Source organism: Dinoponera quadriceps, unplaced genomic scaffold (genome assembly GCF_001313825.1).
Source record: "Dinoponera quadriceps isolate SergipeBrazil2010 unplaced genomic scaffold, ASM131382v1 scaffold367, whole genome shotgun sequence".
In the NCBI taxonomy this organism is placed as follows: domain Eukaryota; kingdom Metazoa; phylum Arthropoda; class Insecta; order Hymenoptera; family Formicidae; genus Dinoponera; species Dinoponera quadriceps.
In genome coordinates this window covers 457,642-473,241 of record NW_014554712.1, presented here as the reverse complement: position 1 = coordinate 473,241, position 15,600 = coordinate 457,642, and the positions used below count along the sequence as shown (strand labels likewise).

The 15,600-nt window shown below is 36.2% G+C and overlaps 5 protein-coding genes across 6 annotated transcripts in view; 3 read left to right on the top strand and 2 right to left on the bottom strand.

Annotated features, from left to right (window-relative positions):
- Positions 1-68: 68 nt before the first annotated feature.
- On the bottom strand, positions 69-3,701 carry LOC106741068 (alpha-soluble NSF attachment protein). The gene is made up of 5 exons (XM_014612673.1): positions 3,476-3,701; positions 2,752-2,948; positions 2,383-2,648; positions 2,073-2,246; positions 69-1,994 (listed from the first exon to the last, which is right to left on the bottom strand). Exons 1-5 carry the CDS (start codon positions 3,565-3,567, stop codon positions 1,845-1,847), a joined length of 879 nt encoding a protein of 292 aa, XP_014468159.1. The 5' UTR covers positions 3,568-3,701; the 3' UTR covers positions 69-1,844.
- Positions 3,702-4,445: 744 nt separating this feature from the next.
- LOC106741115 lies at positions 4,446-9,307 on the top strand. Its single transcript, XM_014612784.1, has 6 exons — positions 4,446-4,553; positions 5,688-5,830; positions 7,731-7,911; positions 7,984-8,137; positions 8,214-8,334; positions 8,452-9,307. Exons 2-6 carry the CDS (start codon positions 5,690-5,692, stop codon positions 8,851-8,853), a joined length of 999 nt encoding a protein of 332 aa, XP_014468270.1. The 5' UTR covers positions 4,446-4,553; positions 5,688-5,689; the 3' UTR covers positions 8,854-9,307.
- On the bottom strand, positions 5,797-7,724 carry LOC106741116 (apoptogenic protein 1, mitochondrial). The gene is made up of 3 exons (XM_014612785.1): positions 6,606-7,724; positions 6,305-6,502; positions 5,797-6,096 (listed from the first exon to the last, which is right to left on the bottom strand). The coding sequence occupies exons 1-3, from the start codon at positions 6,678-6,680 to the stop codon at positions 5,896-5,898; spliced, it is 474 nt and encodes a 157-aa protein (XP_014468271.1). The 5' UTR covers positions 6,681-7,724; the 3' UTR covers positions 5,797-5,895.
- A 637-nt stretch (positions 9,308-9,944) lies between the features above and the next one.
- On the top strand, positions 9,945-13,594 carry LOC106741069 (meiosis-specific with OB domain-containing protein). Of its 2 annotated transcripts, XM_014612675.1 has the most exons (8): positions 9,945-10,193; positions 10,509-10,640; positions 10,823-11,091; positions 11,328-11,550; positions 11,649-11,765; positions 11,930-12,089; positions 12,184-12,391; positions 13,030-13,594. In XM_014612675.1, exons 1-8 carry the CDS (start codon positions 10,073-10,075, stop codon positions 13,219-13,221), a joined length of 1,422 nt encoding a protein of 473 aa, XP_014468161.1. In that variant the 5' UTR covers positions 9,945-10,072; the 3' UTR covers positions 13,222-13,594. The 2 variants fall into 2 exon arrangements, with proteins under 2 accessions (XP_014468161.1, XP_014468162.1); XM_014612676.1 differs by lacking the exon at positions 10,509-10,640.
- Positions 13,595-13,716: 122 nt separating this feature from the next.
- Positions 13,717-15,600, top strand: part of LOC106741070 (NF-kappa-B-repressing factor-like) — a 3,062-nt gene continuing 1,178 nt past the window's right edge. Inside the window, exons 1-4 of the mRNA XM_014612677.1 lie at positions 13,717-14,334; positions 14,522-14,655; positions 14,854-15,172; positions 15,290-15,416. Coding sequence (XP_014468163.1) covers positions 14,141-14,334; positions 14,522-14,655; positions 14,854-15,172; positions 15,290-15,416 — 774 coding nt within the window. The 5' untranslated portion in view covers positions 13,717-14,140. The remainder of the gene's footprint in view (positions 14,335-14,521; positions 14,656-14,853; positions 15,173-15,289; positions 15,417-15,600) is intronic.

The window sequence follows — 15,600 nt, the reverse complement described above, 5'->3', positions numbered from 1 at the left end:
ACAAAGATCTCGTACTGCCTCTCTCTCTCTCTCTCTCTCTGTCGGAGAAACAATATACACACTATGCGTAGAGTCTGAAATTTCTTTTTATTATTATGTCCCTTTTTTTCCTCATTTTCAATAAGTATACATATGCTTACGCGCTAGTGCGTGGTTCATTATTCGCGTGCATGCAAATAGTTTCCTTTCTACTCCTAGGTTTTTAACAGCGGAATTTTATTATTTATTTCGTGCGTATATCCTCGAGATATATCGATACCGGTGTACACTTGCTTTTATATAAAATGCAAAGTTCTCTCGATACGGCCGTCGTTAAACCAATGTGTCGGACATTATAAGTCTGCTCTAAATTAACTCTCTATGCTCGTGCGATCTTGCAACACTGCTACGATAATAATATACGTAAGAAATTTTCCGTGACGTTATCGACGTTTTTCGCACATTTTTTTCTCCCCTTTATGACTATCGGAGTGAGAATAAATGAGGAGATTTGACGACGAGTCGTAAATTACCGCTTAAGTAAGTGTTAGCGCCGACTTTACAATTAATACGTCTTGAGAAAAAGAATTACAGTAGTAATGAGGTAACACAGACAGAATGTAGAAAAATGTGTTTGTGTGTGTGTATGCCCAATCGATATCACGGTATATTCCGACTATATAAATGCACCTCACCATCATGTCCCCTCTGTTTTACCTTTTCTTTCGTACGCGGTTGACACTTTGCAAGAGTACACTTATCCATAGGCGATGAGTATTAACGATTAGATATGGCGCTATGTTATTGCAGAAAACATTGTTGAACGGCTATACTGATCGTGTATCTTTAGTTCAATATTAGGAAGAAATACGTGTTGTGTCATTGTGTACTAATAGCCGTTAATTTAAGCTACAAATTAGAATCAGCAGCCGCAATTCAAACCGAACACGAAAAGACCGGAAAGATGGGAAAGAGAACGGATACGAATAAAGAAACCGAAATCGAAATGTACCAATTAAATATACACTACACACGTTTGCATTTGATACTCTGGCAGTGCAAGGATGACAAATGATGACGTTGCATTTCATTTCCTCCGCCGTAAAAAGTTCGAAAATAAATGGGACTGTTATAACAATCACGCTCTTACACAGAGACACGAAATAAAGCTATTTTCTTAATAAATGTAGATTATATACATATACAAACAAATAACAGTTAATATCTGCTCCTTACTATCGTGAGTAGAAAAGAAAAATATATACATATATGTATATATAAGTGGAAAATTTTTTTATTGTAAAATGATTCGAAGACACGCCCAAAAAGAAAATAATTAAAAATCTATAAATTTAATATGCCGTTCGTAGCTGAATTCTCTGCGATTTAAGTTCTTTTCGAACCTAAGGTCTAATAATCACGATTAAGTTAATTCATAAGAGAATATTAATTCGAGGAGAATTAGATATATAGTACGAATCCTGAGCTATTATTTTACAATTAAAAACAACAACACGCGATGATACTCGCCGAGGTATCCAACAATAAGGCTGCGTATTTTAAGTTAAAAAAAAAGAAAGAAATAACTATGAAAATCTCGATGTTCGAAATAATTACATCGCACATATTGTGATCCTTCACGATTTTGCGGATACTTAAGAATTTAAAAGATGTACAAGACAAAGATAATGGAGAATAGTTGAGAGTATATGATGGGGCAACGTGAGCAATTATATCCGGATATAAAAATGGAGTTATTTGATCATTTCCACGGAAAGCAAGGCTTGATTTAAAAATGAATATACGTGGAGTTGGAGTAATAATAATGTCGTTGCCAGAAAATAGCACGGATAAGGAACAACTGATCAGCGTAGATCCGGATTATCGTTAACTTGTTTTTTTATACGTAATAATACTGTTGTATACCATTGATCCAATCTTGAGATTGAATCGTACTCTTTCACCGCCTCTGTGAAGCCTTCGAGGTTTTGCTCCTCCAAGTGTTCTATCAGTGTCTGAAAATGCCCAATGTTCACGGATTATTGAGCAGCACGTAAAGAAAATCAACGAGGTATAGAAAAGTGATAAAGTACCATTATCAGTTTATATTCTCTAGAATCCTGGAAAGCAGGATATTGCTCCTGATAACGCTCGATAGCATGCTGGGCATTTAACGCATCTATACACAAGTGGCATAATGCAGCACGGAAGAAGTATTCCTTGGCGCTGTACTTTAACAGGGAACTCTCTAAAGATGCGGTAGCGACCTATATAAATCAATCAATGTTATAATTAAATTTGCAAGAATACAAACTACAAGATGTCTTCCCTTTTTTTTTTCAACACAACCGAGTTACATCTTGCAGCAATTTGCTACCGCTATAAATATATTCTTCTTGTTACCTGCTCATAAATCTGAATGGCTTTATCGTAATTTTCAAGTTGCGCGGCGTATTGTGCAACCTTTAGAAGACACTTGTTCGCGGAAGAATTGCTCTCTTCACCGCGGAAATAATCTGCCGCTTGTTCGTAATGATGTACCGCACGTTCCAAGTCGACCGCCTCACTTTCATAGATCTCGGCTATACTCTGATGGTGTTTAGCTGCCATTGTAAAACGGCCCATGTCGGTGTAAATCTCAATAGCTTTTAACAAGCAACTGATCGCCTCTATAAAAATATATACAGAACAATATCACAGATTGTGTCTTATAGTTAAATCAAGAAATAATCGATACTTTAATCCAAGATCGCGTCTACAAATTATCGTTACCATTCGTATCGGATTTCTTAAAGCAATTGGCCGCGTCTACGTAATTGTTGGCTGCGTCATGACGACTACCCGCCTTGGCATGTAAATCTGCCGCGTCGTAGAACGCCTTCCCTGCCGAACTCCACTTCTTTGCCATCTTGAACATATTTGCTGCCCGTTGGTAACATTCCACCGCTTCTTCGACCTTTGACGAACTTCTGCAAGGTCAACCATTGGCTCATTAATTTACTAATGTAACAGACAACAACGTTAATAAGGCGGGATTTGCCACATGTCGACAAAGTATAGCTATTGATGAGACGACAAGTTCGAAAATATACGAAGCTGATCGAAACTTGGCCATCCGTGAGAGAATCCGTGCGAGCAATTAGAATCACCGAAGAGACAGCGTGAATAATTGTAAAATCTCGCGGCACATCGAGAATCTCAGTGCTCGCATGTGCTAAACAACAATACTGTCTTTGCAGATGTAACATGCATGTGACATATATCCGCACATATTTCGCACACATACGAACGACTGAGCGATCGTATCAAACGCAGAAAGGTAAGTCGTAATACGGTCGGAACAAGGAGCCCGGGGGGCGAGAGTCCTCCCAAGGATCCACGAACAAATACGAGCGAGCCAGCGAAGCGAGAATGCGGAGCGAAACGCGAGTGATTTTATCCAGCGAGATGCGGGCGAGTTCAAGTGACGACAAATCGATGACTACTGTCAGCTCACCCAAACAGAGCGCCGAAGAAGCTCCTCGACGATGACAGCTTCCTTTCGGCCTCCGCCACTAGTTGTAACGCTTTCTGCTCGTTGTCGGCCATGATGATCGTCCGCAGCAATTGTTTCCCCGTGGAATTTTTCAGGCGTCCCGATTCATTAACTCTACTCGATAACTTCCAACCCCCGTCGACCCCCGTGTGCACTGACGCGACGTCACGTCACTAGACTTTCCAAACGGCGATGAATCGCGAGGAATGCATTGAGTGCATCATTGTTATCAGGGCCACCAACCTGTCGTCAAAAAATCTTATTCAGGATTCACTGCTTACAGTACCCGGTGTACGCCGATCTGAAAGTCGATCGCGTATGTCCAAATTTGCAATAGGTGTGGTGAGTTTTGTACCGTAAGAAATTGATCAATTACGAGTCGAATGAGAGAAGAATGATTAATTGTGATTAATCACTTTCTTACGACTTAATGCTTGTGTCACACTGCGGATTAGGGTTGAGATTGGGTCAAAATTTGACGAATCAGAACAAAATTCACTAAATTCATGTTTAGTTAAAGCGGGGTCTACAATAAGAATTTAAGGCTTAAGAAGTAGTAAGACTTGAGAAATTGACCAATCACAGTCGAATTGTAAGAGAAAAATCAATTATGATTGGCCAATTTCTTAAATCTTATATCTTAAATTCTCATTGTAGATCCCGCTTAAACGTGATCTAACGGGTAGTAGGAGGACGTTTATATGAAGTAAGAGTAAGAAATTAATCAATCATAGTCTATTATCTTCTCCTTATATTCGAATATAATTAGTCAATTTTTTATTCTTCTTATGAACGTAGTCCTATTGCCCATTGTAGACTACTTTTGGTCTGCTCTGATTGGTCAAACTTCGATCCAATCTCAATTCTAATCCGTAGTGTGACACGGGCTTTAGTTCGCCTTGAATCGGGCACAGACGCGAAGTGTAGTGAGTCATTCGTGTCATTCGGTTCTTTATCAGTATAAGCGGTGGTCGTCGTTCTCGTGAGAGTCAAGAATACTGTCAAGTAACTTGAAGTAAAATTTGAAACTTTTATCACTGTGAGTCCAAATCAAGTCAAATTCAGTGATCTGAACTCTATAGTTCACATTTTGTACTCACTTCTATCGATAAAAGCGCCTCTAAAACTGGTTTAGAAATCACTGACTGATCGAGAATCACTGATTGACTGAGAACTAAGACTGCGACTTGAATCCGAATTATATCGTTATTCGACTACGAGTAAAATCCGTCCCATGGATATTATCCGGATATTCGGATACTTTGTGTCATGAATAGTACGAATAGTACGGTTTTGAAGCTATTCGGTATTCGGATACTCCGTAATATCAGGGTACTTTCTGCGGAAATATCGGAGTATGTATAGATATAACGATGTCACTATTCATACATTAGAAAAATTATTTATCCGGATAATTGCAGCTGAGAAGCTATATTTAAGGCACTTTTATCATATTAAAGTGAGTTCAGAATATGAACCTTTATAAAGAGCAAACTATCGCCCTTTGTTCGTATTTAATATAAATACCTCTCTCTTTCTTTTTGCTTATTTGGCCACTCTCTTTTATTACAGGGCATTTACAAATTCACTCTGTAACTTCCTTACTTTTACAAACCAAAACAATACCCTTTTCCTTTTATGAAGTGTTTGTACATCCGTCTCACAGCTCTATCAGCATAAAACATTTGCAAGTTGCTTCCTTCTTCATAGAGCGTAAACATATTCATTCCATGTGAAACTCTCTTTGTTTATATACAGCTACTCTCCTTTTTCTATGGAATATGCGAATTCCCCTTGTAGTTTTTTTTAGTTTTATGAATCAAAGCAACTTTTTTTCTTCTTTGAAGACATTCGCATATTTGTCTCACAGCTCTATCAGCATAGAACTTTTCCATGATGCTTTATTCATTCCTTCCCTGTGAAGCATTAACGTATTCACCTCACAAATCTCTCATCAGCATGGAGCATTTACACGTTGTCTGATTCATATTTTGTAGACCATTAGTATACTCGTTTCATATAAATCGTTTGGAAATCAAGATTGCGTATTCATATGCCAATTTTATATACTTGTGCAACTATTTTCTGCTCTTCTTTCTATATAACTTAACGATCTGCTCTCTACTGTTGATTATTTAATTAGGGTCACATAATCCTTTTAAATATATGTTAGAGATGCCCCATACAGTAAGACATAGAGGTGGACGAAAAATAAGGGAGAAAAAAATGAGGTATTTGGAGAAGCTGCAAAGGGGGGAAATTGTCAACAATAATAATTGTCAAACTGTCAAACCACAAGGGACTAGCATTCCAACTGTATGTAAAATAATTTTACATATATATATAATTCCCTAATATATATAACATCTTTTGATAAAAACTTATTTATATTTATACTTAGATATTCCTACTGCTATTCCAAGAAATATAATTTTTATATTTCTTTTATACCATGCTATGTTATAATTAAAATGAGACTGCCAATTTTTGTCTAAAAATTGTTTGTAAAAGACTGACATCTCATCTGCGGTTAATGTCATCTTTCCTTGTGTCTTCAATAATTCTTGAAATTGTTTTCGTTCCTGCAATGATATTAACATTATAAAAATCTTATTCAATATACTATGGCTGTATTTTAGGCGCTCACATACTGTAAGTGCCATTTTATCTTCTTTTGACATCTAATGAACAAGAAAGATAGAATGATGTTTACATTGTGTGAATGTTCAAATTGAACACAGTCCAAGTTGAATGGTCTACAGAACAGAGATATACATATATAAATCATACCTCAATAAAATTAGTATTATGTTTGAACCAGAACTCTTGATTCCATTTTTGAGTATCTTCTTTAAGTTGTCTATATTTTTTCTCTAAGTAAGTTTCCTTTACGGAACGTGCAAACACTATAGGTCTCAAGTTTGAAACTGGATCAGGTGGACCAATTATATCATGAGATTGATGATTATTCTTGAAGGTAGTTGTCTTCTAATAGAAAGGCAGTCAGTATATATATATATATATATATATATGTACATATATATACATACACTGTTTATAAAATCATTTATTGGAAATAAAATATATTTACCGTAGAACATAACCGGCACGATTCCGTTAAATATCTTATACAATGTTTATAACGTAGAGATGTGACATTTAACATCTTATTATAGCTGTACTGTTCTTATAAAAATCATTCACTTTTACAACATATTATCACATTGCTTTCCTTTTCCTCTCTTTCTACGATAATTTTAGTTTTGCAGATATTTCCCAAGAATCGGTATCAATCTTTTAACGACATTAAACGAATAGATTTTATCAAGTTTTGTAAGGTTAGAATCCAATAGCACACAGAGTACATACAGATGCACACAACACACGCACAGCCTACGTGATGTGTTCCGATATTCACTGCCAATACTGAAAATCTATAGTATACTCGGTGCTACAGTTTGGGGAGGGGAGGATTAGTACAACTAGAAGATGCGTCGTATGAGTTTGTCGATTGTGCTGATTGGCTGTCGGATAGAAAATTCCTAGAGTTCCTAACAATTCCTCTAGATGTAATATCATCCTCAATGAGCGAACATCGATGTTTGAAAAAACAACATCGATAAAAATCATCCCTACTTACGTCCATGACCGCGAAAGATGGAAAATCTACTAGTTATAAAATGCATCTTCGATTGCAATAGATAGTCGCGGTTGCTAAGGGAGAATTGCCCAACTTTTGACCTCTTGGCAACAGCAACTGGCGATCGAAACACCTAATTGCAATTGAAAATAACACTTCGTAACTATTAAAAGTAACTAGTAATAGTAATTGCCATCCTTCGCGACGGGGCATTTGCGAATTTGTGTTTTGCATTGCAGAATGACTTTTTCTGCTTACAGGAATGTGTGAAGATTTAAACTATCTGAAGGGCTATTACGGTTTTCAAGGGATGCGTTTAGAAATCCTATTCGATGGATACTTAATTGACAAAAGTGAGCAAATTCACTAGGTGTTGACCAATGAAATTACAAATATTCTGGTAAATTTGCTCACTTTTATAATTTTCATCTTATCCTGAGAACCGTGATCTTGAGCCCCTCTGGTTTTACTCTTCGAGACGCGGAAAGCACGAAAGCATATTTGTTTTAAAATGAAAGATTACATTGTTAAGAATTAAAAATGTAAAGAATAATAGGTAAGACATTTTACTTTCAGATATGTAATGATAATCTCAAAGATAATCAGCATAATAAGCCCGAAGTGGAAAGTTTTAAGAAAGAATTGCTTGTTAATATTTTTAACGATCCACAATCGTACAATATATGTTTAAGAGAAGAAAAAGATGTAAAAATGGAAAGAAATTCATCGGAAATTGATTTGACATCAAATATGTCATGTAAGATATAAATTAGCATTTTCTTTAATTTTCTATATAAACGAAGTAATTTATGTGTCTGTTTGTTGTAAGTTGGGAGCCAAAATATATTGGCTTCCTTTAGTAGGCCTATAAATGTGCAACTACTTCAAGAAACAGAAATACGAAATGGTAATAGTATCATTCACCAAACTGCATCTCCATCATGTGATAATGTATTTTGGGCAAGTCCTGTAAAACAGACAGAGTTAGTTTAATTATTTTCAAAAATATAATATATATAAGTAATATATTGAATAGTATTAATTAATTTCAATTTTCAGAACACACACAAATATGATAAATCTAAATGCGAACGAGCAATTAGCAATGAATATATTAAATGCATCTTCTGACAGCATCAACATGGATATAAATAGCATTCTTTCACCAGACTATTTAAAGGTGCCAAAACATTAATCTTAAATAATGGAAATTTATCATATCTTTATCCTGAAGTGCCTGTACAATCAAAGATAATATCAATTATAAATTTTATTCTTTTTTATCTAAATATTTCAGACAAATAATACACATCGAATTGAAGATCCAACAGGACTTAACAGACGACCTCCATTGTTACCATTACCACTATCGAGTGGACATTGCAGTTCTTCTCCCATGACTCAAACAACTTCATCAGTATTATCAGCATCTGCACCATCTTCTATACTGACATCACCAGGCAATGAAAAAACTAATTCTTCAGAAAAAATAAAGAAAGAAACAGTTCCAAGTGGTGCTTTTCAAAGATATCTAGTTAAACAACTATCTAAAAATATCAATCAAAATATTCCTAATTCTGACTGCTCATTGTCCGATAAAATTTTTGGCCAGTTAGTAGGAGTAGAATTAGAAAAAATACCCGAACCCGAGAAATTAAAGCGAAAACAGGCAATAATGAATATTTTATGGAAGCCATAATTTTGCTTTACAAAATCTTCTTTTTTATACTTAAATTCAGGCAAAATTGTTATCTCTTTTTACTAATATTTTATCTCATATCACTAACATATATATATTATAACATATATTAATTATATATTATATTATCTTATATTAACACGTTGAATGCCACGCTGATTTCCATCGATCGTACAAACGCCTAATTGATTCAATTAAATCACTAAAGCTGCAGTAAATCAATATAATTCAAGATACGCATCTGTTAGCTTGTTTCATTAGCTCATTACTGGCTGTACAACCTATTTTGTAGATGCAATTAATTATACGTCACACGTAATTTAATAAAACGCGGTAACATCATAGCGCCGGTCACCGGTGACCCCCGTGGCATTCAACGTGTTAATATTTGAACGAGAAAACCATGACGTATTTTCTGCTGATATTGTATGTTTTTAATAAACTATTCAACCAACCATGTGTCTAATATAAAAAGGGATTTTATTGCACGATTCATGATTAATTTTCTTTTGCGTATACATTTAATGATATGAATGCCTGGGTAAGTCTTCATTATATTTGTTTATCTGTTCTATGCCTATCTTCGTTTCATCATTAAAGTTTCGGAATAGTTCAGTTAAGTCCTGGTCTATAATAAATGCTTTAAACTTTAAGAAATTGGCCAATCACAGTCAAATGTGAAGAGAATAATTAACTGTTGGTCGATTTTTTAAAGCTTAAGATGATTGTAGACCGAGACTAATAGATAATAAAAAAGCTACATTAAGGGAAACCGTCTAATTGTCTGGCTAAATCTCGCGATTCAGCGCCATATTGTTTCCACCTGTGGATGAATTATCGTTACGCTCGTATCAGACTATGGATTAGGATTGAGATTCGATTGAAATTTAAGCAATTAGAACAAAATTCAAGTTTAGTCAAATTTCAATCGAATGTTGTCTGTTCTATTTAGCTGTATCGCTGATACAAGTATATTTTGTCCACTCTAACTTGTTGCACCAGTTCAGCAGCTAAAAAGAACAGACCACTACTGTCATAGAGAAAGATTCGAGTTGCGATTGGCAGCACTAACAATGAAGCCGAACTTTTTTCAATTCGCGTATAAGCACTGTATTAGTTCGAATAATCGAAATTGCTCGTGTCCTAACGAGTCCACTTCCTTGATTGATTTGGCTTGTCGATTCGTTTGTCGCTTCGGCTGTAACGTAATCGTGAGACCATGTCTTTTCTCTATAGACAGGAGATAAAGTCGCTGCAGGAAGGAATGCAAAACGCTTTCGTGATCGGTGTGGTTATAAACAGCACGAACACGAGAGCGATCGACTCCAGTCGAACGAGGTGTACGTATTTGTACATATCCTTTCTTTCGCAGAATTTATTTATTTACCGAAATAACTCATCCCTCCGTGAAGAATTCCCGTTTGAAATTATCTGTAATCAAGCGCACGTACAATTCCACCTTGTCAGGCTCGAATCGGAAAGAATATTCATTCTCACGTCGTCGATTTACGACAGTCAGTTGAATCGAGAAGAAGCTGAACAGTCAAGTCTTTTTTCCGAAACTTTTGTCCCCAAGTAGAATCTGTCCTTCGCGTAAAATGAAGAGGGGAAACTCTTCTGTGAGAACATCTGTACCTACTTGCTGACTGTTGCAGTTCACAAAGGCGACCGTAGCGTGTGGACATTCACGTTGCGCGATTCCGAGGAGGACTTTATTAACGTGACGGTATGGGGTAGCGCGGAATTTATAACGAAAGTATCGTCCGCTTACAATATGGGATCCGTAGGTGCGTGTGAATTCTGTATCGATAGCATATATTAATCTCGTTACATATATTAATCTCGCGCATCACCGTCATTTTTACGATGATAACGCGAGTTATCGGTTTTCGCGAGCCTGTGAAGCTAGGGGAACGCCGTAAGCTTGTCCCCCGAATATTATCGCCACGAGTGTGTCTCTGTTTTACAGTGGAAGTGATAAGTGCGAAGATAGTGAAGCGTCAAGCCAACGACAGAAACGAGGAATTCGTGCCGTCGACCAGCAGCCCCTTCGTTCTGATCGTGAACGAAGGCGCGGCGATTATACAGCATCACGATGCACCCACTCGCGAACAATACGCGAGCTTGCTGACGCGGCCTGTGAAAAGTGTCGGGTCCGCGAAGAGTCTGAAAACTATACTGGAGAACATCGAGGCGCTGTGCGACCGATTCGTCGATCTTTTCGTCGTGGTCACGTTTGTACGTTGTGACGGAAGTAACGCGTGAGCTCGATCATAACGTTTCTCGAAACGACGCGAACACATTGCTGGAATTTCGAATTTTCCGGTGAAAGTATGAGAAATTTTCCTCCCTCCGGGTTTTGATTTCGTTCGACAAACCACGTTAATTTCTTGATAATTTTGAGAAACAATGACGCGAAAAGTACTATTCTTGTTATGCTGAACAATATTCAATCGAGCAACGAACTATTGCAGGTCGCGGATGCGCGTAACATAACCACGCGAGACGGACGGTCTTTAACGTGCCGCAGTTTTGAAGTTGCGGACGGATCGACGGACAATACGGTGTCTTTGATATTGTGGGAGAAGGACTGGGTTGAGAGATCCGCATTTTGGGAACCGAAGCAAACGGTATTGTTCCTGACCGACGCTCGCATCGCGTATGATGAATATAAGAAGAAAACGGCGCTGAGCGTAGGTGCGTCGTGAGAGTGTTCGAACGCTGCGTAAAAAGTCGTACGAAAGCTCGTATTGTGGGGAAACTTAATATTCATCATCCGTCTGTATTGTACACAGCAAGGCGAACGTTGATCACAGAATGCTCGAACATACCGCAGGCGGCAGAGCTTAAAAGCACAGTGGAGCATTACGATCCAGATTCGATGAGCAGCGACCCGTTCGCCGTACCGAATCGTAAGAATTCAGACGATAATCTCTTGATGCCAAGATTAAACGAACCTTTTTTATTATATTCCACGGAGACAGTATTTTCGTGCCATTAATTAATCAGTTAATGAATTATTAATTAATTAATTAATTAATTAATTAATTAATCCAATTTCCCTGCTAATCGACAGCGGATACTATTACAACTGTAATGACGATACAACAAATCACGGAGAAATTACGAAAAAAGTCGAGCACGGATTTGGAAAGATTGCAGTTCGCGGCGATCGTGAAAGCTTCGGTGACCGAGATGAATCTAGGAGATTTGTCCAGTGTGATATCCATAAAATGGTATCTACTTTCTTCTTCACTCCTCACAATCGTATTCATTATCCGGTGAGAATCGAGCAAGCCCTGTCAACGCTATCATGTTCGTTTCACTTAGCGCTCTCTGTAAAAAGATCGTCGCGCGCGTTCAAGATTCTTGTATGGATTTGAACTGTCCATCCGGCAATGGAATGCGATCGCCTTTGAACACCGTTAAGTTCAACGTGAAAGTCAATTTAAAGGACGACACCGGATATCTCATCGGATGCCGCTTGACTGGCGACTTCGCCGAGCGTGTCCTGGGCTGCACGCTCGATGAATTTCAGGTGATCTGTTTTCAAATTGATCAAACTTTAAGTTGAAAAATTTGGATTAAAAACTTGAAGTTAAGTAAGAACGGTAGAATTAGTTAGAACTGGATCGTTCCTGATTATACGTTCCCTATAAGCGTAATATTATGTAATATTAAGTAATATTTCTGGAATATTAAGAGATGGTTTTATGTCCACTCCTAATAATATTTAAAAAGTAATAATATTTAATATTATCGCGATATTATATATTTTTTAGATATTCAACTCTTTGTATATATGTAATATATATATAATTGCTTTTTTTTTCAAACGTATTGCAATACCAATTGTTTTGTTATATAAATAAAGTCGAAACAGTTTTGTATAAAAATACGTTTTATATTTAAAAAAATTATATATATTATATATATTATTATTATTCTATTCTTTTTTCAATATTCTAAGAACATTTTTATATGCCAAGAATATCATGTGAAGCGGATATATAACATCAATAGAACATTCCTATATTATTAAAAAAATAACACATTCTTAGAATATTACATAAATATTATTTTAACATTGAATATTCATATAATATTCTAAGAATATTACGCATTTATAGGATTCGCGCAAAGTACGCGAGAGTTAATTGTTAATCACGATCGCAGGCAATGACGGTGGAACAACGCGAAGAGTTACAATGGATGTACCTGTTGGAGAAATGTGAGGTTCGCCTGCACATTCTTGGGCCGACGTCCGTTTTCCCGCGTGCTATGTACAATGTTCTGTCCATTCATCGTTCTCGGGGTGAAGAAGCGGAACAACAGTCGGAACAGAGTGTGACATTGTCCGAGTGTTAAAAAAACGTTTCTCGCTTTTTCTAGTTGTTCTGACTCGATAAAAATTCTTCCCTTTATTACGTTCCTCGTGTTATATATACATAAAGATGTTACTTAAATATGTCGTTATGAAGTGTAACAATCCGTAACTACGAGATTGTTGTTAACTTTTGTTATCGTTTTTCGTCGTCTTCGAAATATCTCTAACGTATGTATTCCTTACGACATCATAGTTTATTTCATAAAGAAGTTTCTTACCAACAGATAAGAGAAAGGATGTTTGAGAAACATGTTTTACTTAAATAAGAATTTCTTCATTTTCGCCTAATATATGCGTTCATTGACGTAGAGAAACTATGTAACATATTACATAAATGAATATATATTGTTTGATTCTCATTAGCTGTCACGTGTCATTTTTCGATGATTCGAAAAACGCGCCACACGTAGCAACCTGAGCAGCGTTCAATGTCACGTGATCACAGCTAATGGACAGAACAGACGGTGTTGAGCTGTGATATTGTTTGTCGATGGTGAAAGTGAGATTGAACTTGTTTCTGAGTACACTTGTAAAGATATCACTAGATTTTTGAGTAATTTAAATAATTTGACTTATATAAACAAAACGCTGCTGATAACGACGATACAATAATTCCCTTCGGGAATTATAACAGACGACCGGGTATATCTTCGCTCGCGAAAGATACACTCGTGAATTTTTTACTGCTGGTTATACCAGCTTATGACAAAGAATATCTCGACACGTTAAACCTGACAATGCGAAGTATTGTCATTCATCTTCGGGGATCTCTGTAAAAACGAAAGTAAAACATTAGGAAAGTAACAAGTGGTACCTAAGCAACGGAAAGCGTCGTAATAGATCTTGAAAGTGACAAATAAGAGAGGAAGAAAAGGACGGAAAGATATTTGTTGTGTGCGAATGAAGTCAAATACATGTGTAAAGATGAGTATAAACCATGATTGGGACGTAGAGAAACACAAAACGGAACACGAATGCGACGAACACTGGGAATTGAGGCGTAAATTTCTGCTGGCTCATAAGAAGAGATTTTCAGAGGACGAACTCGTTTGTTTGGCTCAAGTGTTCTGTAACGTTGAACTGTTGGGATGCAGGTAATGTAACGTGACATTATATCATGTATGTTATATTTTTCAATAACAACTTATTTCTCTAAGAAACTGTAGATCACATTAAGACTGTGGTATATTAATGTATTAATATTTATGATTTAAATTAGTTTCATATAACCTTAATAGAAGGTGGATAATTACACAAGTTGAATATATTTTTTTACCATAGATATCCAAAAGAAACGATGGATTTAGTAGCCGAGTTATCTGAAGAAATCGCGGCTGAATACAGGGAGAAGCAAAAGACAAAATTACAAAGAACATTTGTAAAAGCTTCAGAAGCAGCTAGCTCAAAGGTTAAAGGTATAATAAAAAATTGTGAGTTATGCTTTGCATTTCTTTATTTTTTTTCATTCTCTACTAAATAAAAATACATTTTGTACTTATCGAACTTGAGAAAGTTTTATTTGTATCTAATATCTATGTTCGTTTCTAATATCATATGTTAATAATAGTTTAGTATATCTGCATAATAATTTGAACGTATTATTTTTTACTTAGGATATACCGCTCAAACATCTCCTGTCACAGAAAAACCCATTGAAACTGTATCAAACACAACCAACGTAAAATTAGAATCTGAGACTAAGATGACTAAAGCGACGAGAAATAAACGCAAAAAGGAAGTGTCCCAGTGCCGTGGTAACACCAGTGACACGGAATCTTTACCTGAGAAAAAATTTAAAAATACAGATCTTCCATATGGAGATATCGTTCTGGTGGAAAAATCAGATGATATACCACAAAGCATATTGTCCTATTCAGTTAATATATCAGGAAATCATCTGGAATGGAAATGCACTCAGAAAGACCAATCATAGTGCGTATAACTACTCTTGTGATATAAGACAGAGAAAATTGTTAAATAATATCTAACCTGTGAGATGCATACATTTGTAGCATATACGATGTCATATTTTATTATATCTTATTTCAGCGATTGCACGGTCTATATCAATTCAACGCCAGTAGCATGCGCATCCGGTAGTGGTCGAAAAAATGCTAAAAAAAAAGTTGCCGTTATTGCATTAGACGAATTACGAAAACATTACTATACTATTAAGGTGAGAAAAGCAGAAAATGTTAAATTATTTGAATAGATTTGTGTATAAAAGAAATGGCTCAATATTTAGATGTAGGGAGAACGTTTTTTATTTAATTAGGAAAAATCGGTTTTTATAACCGATTCAGTTTCTATTGCACACACACACACACACACACACACACACACACACACACACACACACA

What these genes read in the sequence shown, in the direction of transcription:
- LOC106741115 (XM_014612784.1), top strand. Translation starts at nt 5,690, where the DNA reads ATGCCCCATACAGTAAGACATAGAGGTGGACGAAAAATAAGGGAGAAA. An exon ending in TTTGACATCAAATATGTCAT is followed by an intron (nt 7,912 to 7,983) that starts GTAAGATATAAA and finishes GTTTGTTGTAAG; the next exon opens with TTGGGAGCCAAAATATATTG. An exon ending in TTTCACCAGACTATTTAAAG is followed by an intron (nt 8,335 to 8,451) that starts GTGCCAAAACAT and finishes TAAATATTTCAG; the next exon opens with ACAAATAATACACATCGAAT.
- LOC106741068 (XM_014612673.1), bottom strand. Translation starts at nt 3,567, where the DNA reads ATGGCCGACAACGAGCAGAAAGCGTTACAACTAGTGGCGGAGGCCGAA. An exon ending in TAAGAAATCCGATACGAATG is followed by an intron (nt 2,649 to 2,751) that starts GTAACGATAATT and finishes ATATTTTTATAG; the next exon opens with AGGCGATCAGTTGCTTGTTA. An exon ending in CCATTCAGATTTATGAGCAG is followed by an intron (nt 2,247 to 2,382) that starts GTAACAAGAAGA and finishes TGATTTATATAG; the next exon opens with GTCGCTACCGCATCTTTAGA.
- LOC106741116 (XM_014612785.1), bottom strand. Translation starts at nt 6,680, where the DNA reads ATGTTAAATGTCACATCTCTACGTTATAAACATTGTATAAGATATTTA. An exon ending in CGTGCCGGTTATGTTCTACG is followed by an intron (nt 6,503 to 6,605) that starts GTAAATATATTT and finishes CCTTTCTATTAG; the next exon opens with AAGACAACTACCTTCAAGAA. An exon ending in ATAATACTAATTTTATTGAG is followed by an intron (nt 6,097 to 6,304) that starts GTATGATTTATA and finishes ATATCATTGCAG; the next exon opens with GAACGAAAACAATTTCAAGA.
- LOC106741069 (XM_014612675.1), top strand. Translation starts at nt 10,073, where the DNA reads ATGTCTTTTCTCTATAGACAGGAGATAAAGTCGCTGCAGGAAGGAATG. An exon ending in CGACTCCAGTCGAACGAGGT is followed by an intron (nt 10,194 to 10,508) that starts GTACGTATTTGT and finishes TGACTGTTGCAG; the next exon opens with TTCACAAAGGCGACCGTAGC. An exon ending in GCACGCTCGATGAATTTCAG is followed by an intron (nt 12,392 to 13,029) that starts GTGATCTGTTTT and finishes TCACGATCGCAG; the next exon opens with GCAATGACGGTGGAACAACG.